Here is a 6,000-nt window from a genome sequence, read left to right as displayed (position 1 = left end):
CTCAGGTTCTCTCCAAGAATGATGTAATCGGCAGGCAGGGCCCACAGCTCCATGAGGTAACCACAAAAATAGAACTCACTAAGACAAGTACTGTGTCCCAAATTGCTCCCTATTCCTTACATAGTGCACTACTTTGACCAGATCCCTATATAGGGCCCTTGTCAAAAGTAGTGCCCTATATAGGCAATAGGGTGCCATTGGATACAATATCCATTTGGCATGTAGCCAAGATCAAGTGAGAGACAAGATAGTGAACACTTGAATCAGTTCACCTAACTAATTCACAGCTTTTAGCTCAGCAGGCTAACACGTTCATGTGGCGCATAGAATCCCTGGGTTCGAACCCCAGGTATGGTTTGTCCCATCATAAGCTACAGTGATTTAAACACTATTTTATTATTTATCTCGTAATTTCCTCCCGCGGTCTATGAGTGCTCAACAGATATAGTTTGACAGGGCGGACTGTCTATCCAGAGTCATTAGAAAAGCAGTCTATTACAGTATCAATGGCTGAAGTCTTGCCCATTTGCAACGCAATTAAAAACTCAATTTTCGAAGAGCTTTGCAGCGGTTGATAAACGAGTCAGTAATCCGCTAACTGCTCCTCTGTTTGGCTAAAGCACAGTAATGATAGACAAGTAGTGTGAGAGAGAGAGAGAGAGAGAGAGAGAGAGTGGCAGAGAGGAGACTAAACTCACTGAGGACTTACTGGAAAATAGTAACTAGGCTACACATAGAGAACAGAAACATTGGTGGTAGGCAACAGACCCATACTTATATGGGTAAATAATAAATAATACATTTAAATATATTGATGTAGTGAGTTCAGAAAAAAAGAGATTCGTAATGGCATTTGTGAGTCTCAGTCGTGTATCTCAAGCATGCTTCATGGGTGAAAGAAAGGGACAGTCATTATGGCAATAATAATAATTATAAAAATGTAATTTTAAAAAACGACCAGTAACATATAGAGAGATCTACATATTAATGTTTAGGCTATAAGGCATAATCTACACCATTTCTGTAGCCTGTTTCTCTCGTTCCCGAGGACCAGTCCCTTCAGCACCATGGACAACGTCTCATGCTGCGCTCTCTATCCGGGTTCTGAAAGGAGAGCGAGGCGGACACAGACATACTTGAATAGTGCTTTTCATTATGATAGGGCTTGCCCACGCTATTAAAATAATTAGGAAATCAAAGATAGTCTATAGGTTTTTAAACATGATAGTCTATATAGGTGTTTAACAATAATTGTGAGTTACTTCTGTTCATAGCAGTATGACAACACATTCACGAATACCAGTTTATTGTATAGTTTATTCCGGGTTGTTTTGAATAGCTTCTAATTATGAATCCACTTGTGTTCTTTGTTTTGCCTTTACCCTATCCGCGCTCACTAACGCCAACTTCCCCTCATCATATCCTTGAAGCGGCAGCTGCACCAGCTGTAAGCGGTTAGCTACTGTAGCCAATTGAAAGGCATTGGCCGCCTGAGATTGCCGTGCTTTCTCCTATTGATTGCGCGCGGATACAGTAATGTGGACGAGCGTGGCACTTGTGTCTTGCAGTCAGTCCTACTAGTGGAGCTGAGCTGGGCTAGTGTTATCCGGTAACGGAGTCCGGTGCACACAGAACGAGGGAAGCTTTAAATCAAAAACACATTTAATCAAAATCGCCGCTGGTCCAATCGGAGGAGCTTGTTTTCTTAATCAGATCAGCTAGTTTCTCATCCACCATCTTTGGGACGAATAAGTCCCAGCCTCTCTCTCTCTCTCACACACTCTCCTCTCACAGTTGCAGAAAATTGCTCCGCAGCCCTGTGCTGCACCTTAATGAACCCAATTGGTGCACTGTGAGCGACCATCATAAATCTGGAGGATTTTCAGCATCTTCGGGGTTGCTTATGAATTTGCTTAGGCAGACCCTTTTAAGGAGTTGAGAACATAGACGGGTTGGAGAAATTGCGAAAATGGCACAAAACCTGGTTCTATTTTTATTGTGGCTTTCGGGCAGATCACTCGCGGGATTTCCCAATCAGATTAATATAGGTAAGTGGTTCGTAAAATAATTATAACATAATTTTAGAATCTTTTTGGCTTTTCGCCGGTAAATGTATGGATAATGCCGGTTCTTCGGAGTATGACCTTTATCGGGTGTTAAGTCGGTTGCTTTGCTTGAAGTATTAAATATTGAACTTGCTCCGCCGCTTTGATTACAGATTTTAAGAAATACAACGTTAGAAAAATGCTTGAAAGAAATTACCTCATTGAATGGTTCACGGGAAAATGTTGCAACTTCATAAGGGTGAAAATTGTAGGGAGCAATTCCGCAATAACACGTTTCTGTAGACAGAATGATGAGGAGTAAAGAAGGATTATGTGTGATTTATTTGTCCTAATTAGTTTGACGCACGATCCTGCCTACATGATCCGTGGTGTTTGGTTTAACACTTGAGAGTCGTGTATAAACAGAATAACGGAGATCCCTGCAGTTTAACAATTGTTATGTAAGCTACATACAAGTCAAGTGCCACTGAAGTCGATGTCTTCCTCAAGTTTTGCTCGACAGGCAGTAGGTGGGCTACACTACCTACCGTCCGTGGGTTGGTTTTGCAAGGGCCAGTGGTGGTTCCCTCCGGCGTCTAAAAAAATATGAGGCAGACAGAGTTGGATGTAAAATGTGTGTAAATAATGATGACGGGAAATGGTAGCCGAAGTTGATGATGTGTCTGTATGTCTTCTAGGTGGGCTGTTCATGCGGTCCACTGTGCAGGAGCACAGTGCGTTTAGGTTCGCTGTTCAGCTCTACAACACCAACCAGAACACTACGGAGAAACCCTTTCATCTCAATTACAACGTAGACAACCTCGAGTCGTCCAACAGCTTCTCAGTCACCCATGCATGTAAGTACAGAGCTGTTTTCAATTAAAATCTCCCTCTGCTCTGAATATGTCCAGAATTCAGATTGAACACACACACACACACACACACACACACACACACACACACACACACACACACACACACACACACACACACACACACACACACACACACACACACACACACACACACACACACACACACACACACACACACACACACACACACACACACACACACACACACACGGCATTCATAATAACATAGTGAATACATGGTATGAAAATGCCTTTGCTTGGTAGGCCTACTGTAGATAAGACCAGGGTACAGAGGATGGGGTGCCAGAGTGCCTTTTGAGATGTCTCAATGGTTCACTATTGTTACGTCACACCAATGGTTCACTATTGTTACGTCACACCAATGGTTCACTATTGTTACGTCACACCAATGGTAACCAACCTTTTCTAAGTCAAGATCACTTTGTGAGTCGGACATGACTAAGCCTATGCAGCATTAACCAATTATAAACAATTCTGTAACAATTATGTTTTTGCAGTAGGCTATAGACCCAATATATTATCACTGCATATTGGCTAAGCTTTATTTGATTTATCATTGTTATTTATTATTATTTATTTTTTGGGCAATGCTTATATTGCCCTGCCAATGTTGTTCTCAGACCCCACTGGTAATAGATCATGTGTTGTATTACTTGTGAGGCACAGCTGAGTGAGCATAATCATTAGCTTTTTTTTACTGGACTGATGGCCTGCATCTGATGGTCAGTCTGAGGGGAGGAGCAGTGGTGAGGCTGACTCTCACCCAACTCAACGTCCCTCCGCTGAGAAAAAGGGGACACAGTCTTCCAGCTGATGGCGAAACTCAAGTCGCATTGCATTATTTCTGCCTCATGCAACAATTCATGTTGTTACTCCTATGACCACGGAAAGTGAAATATTCCTCTCTACTAAAAAAGACACAAGCTGCTAATAATAGCAGCGCCAGTTTATGGAAACACTGTGCTGTAGTCCTTCATTACAGCTGCAGTGCTGGTTGTAGTCCTTCATTACAGCTGCAGTGCTGGCTGTAGTCCTTCATTACAGCTGCAGTGCTGGTTGTAGTCCTTCATTACAGCTGCAGTGCTGGTTGTAGTCCTTCATTACAGCTGCAGTGCTGGTTGTAGTCCTTCATTACAGCTGCAGTGCTGGCTGTAGTCCTTCATTACAGCTGCAGTGCTGGCTGTAGTCCTTCATTACAGCTGCAGTGCTGGCTGTAGTCCTTCATTACAGCTGCAGTGCTGGCTGTAGTCCTTCATTACAGCTGCAGTGCTGGTTGTAGTCCTTCATTACAGCTGCAGTGCTGGTTGTAGTCCTTCATTACAGCTGCAGTGCTGGTTGTAGTCCTTCATTACAGCTGCAGTGCTGGCTGTAGTCCTTCATTACAGCTGCAGTGCTGGCTGTAGTCCTTCATTACAGCTGCAGTGCTGGCTGTAGTCCTTCATTACAGCTGCAGTGCTGGTTGTAGTCCTTCATTACAGCTGCAGTGCTGGCTGTAGTCCTTCATTACAGCTGCAGTGCTGGCTGTAGTCCTTCATTACAGCTGCAGTGCTGGTTGTAGTCCTTCATTACAGCTGCAGTGCTGGTTGTAGTCCTTCATTACAGCTGCAGTGCTGGTTGTAGTCCTTCATTACAGCTGCAGTGCTGGTTGTAGTCCTTCATTACAGCTGCAGTGCTGGTTGTAGTCATTCATTACAGCTGCAGTGCTGGTTGTAGTCATTCATTACAGCTGCAGTGCTGGTTGTAGTCCTTCATTACAGCTGCAGTGCTGGTTGTAGTCATTCATTACAGCTGCAGTGCTGGTTGTAGTCATTCATTACAGCTGCAGTGCTGGTTGTAGTCCTTCATTACAGCTGCAGTGCTGGTTGTAGTCCTTCATTACAGCTGCAGTGCTGGTTGTAGTCCTTCATTACAGCTGCAGTGCTGGTTGTAGTCCTTCATTACAGCTGCAGTGCTGGTTGTAGTCCTTCATTACAGCTGCAGTGCTGGTTGTAGTCCTTCATTACAGCTGCAGTGCTGGTTGTAGTCCTTCATTACAGCTGCAGTGCTGGCTGTAGTCCTTCATTACATCTGCAGTGCTGGTTGTAGTCCTTCATTACAGCTGCAGTGCTGGTTGTAGTCCTTCATTACTGCTGCAGTGCTTGTTGTAGTCATTCATTACAGCTGCAGTGCTGGTTGTAGTCATTCATTACAGCTGCAGTGCTGGTTGTAGTCCTTCATTACTGCTGCAGTGCTTGTTGTAGTCATTCATTACAGCTGCAGTGCTGGTTGTAGTCATTCATTACAGCTGCAGTGCTGGCTGTAGTCCTTCATTACAGCTGCAGTGCTGGTTGTAGTCCTTCATTACAGCTGCAGTGCTGGTTGTAGTCCTTCATTACTGCTGCAGTGCTTGTTGTAGTCATTCATTACAGCTGCAGTGCTGGTTGTAGTCATTCATTACAGCTGCAGTGCTGGCTGTAGTCCTTCATTACAGCTGCAGTGCTGGTTGTAGTCCTTCATTACAGCTGCAGTGCTGGCTGTAGTCCTTCATTACAGCTGCAGTGCTGGCTGTAGTCCTTCATTACAGCTGCAGTGCTGGCTGTAGTCCTTCATTACAGCTGCAGTGCTGGTTGTAGTCCTTCATTACAGCTGCAGTGCTGGTTGTAGTCATTCATTACAGCTGCAGTGCTGGCTGTAGTCCTTCATTACAGCTGCAGTGCTGGTTGTAGTCCTTCATTACAGCTGCAGTGCTGGTTGTAGTCATTCATTACAGCTGCAGTGCTGGTTGTAGTCCTTCATTACAGCTGCAGTGCTGGTTGTAGTCATTCATTACTGCTGCAGTGCTGGTTGTAGTCCTTCATTACAGCTGCAGTGCTGGTTGTAGTCCTTCATTACAGCTGCAGTGCTGGTTGTAGTCCTTCATTACAGCTGCAGTGCTGGCTGTAGTCCTTCATTACAGATGCAGTGCTGGTTGTAGTCCTTCATTACAGCTGCAGTGCTGGTTGTAGTCCTTCATTACAGCTGCAGTGCTGGTTGTAGTCATTCATTACAGCTGCAGTGCTGGTTGTAGTCCTTCATTACAG

General features: G+C 44.4%; 1 protein-coding gene across 2 annotated transcripts in view; it reads left to right on the top strand.

Moving 5' to 3' along the window:
- Positions 1-1,523: 1,523 nt before the first annotated feature.
- Positions 1,524-6,000, top strand: part of LOC139574756 (glutamate receptor 3-like) — a 328,769-nt gene continuing 324,292 nt past the window's right edge. Inside the window, exons 1-2 of one of the 2 annotated variants that reach the window (XM_071399624.1) lie at positions 1,524-2,048; positions 2,744-2,902. In XM_071399624.1, the coding sequence (XP_071255725.1) occupies positions 1,970-2,048; positions 2,744-2,902 (238 nt within the window). In that variant the 5' untranslated portion in view covers positions 1,524-1,969. The remainder of the gene's footprint in view (positions 2,049-2,743; positions 2,903-6,000) is intronic. The other variant, XM_071399622.1, reaches the window with a different exon arrangement.

The sequence above is a fragment of the Salvelinus alpinus genome, chromosome 4 (genome assembly GCF_045679555.1).
Source record: "Salvelinus alpinus chromosome 4, SLU_Salpinus.1, whole genome shotgun sequence".
NCBI classification, from domain to species: Eukaryota; Metazoa; Chordata; class Actinopteri; order Salmoniformes; family Salmonidae; genus Salvelinus; species Salvelinus alpinus.
This window is presented reverse-complemented; position numbering and strand designations above follow the sequence as displayed.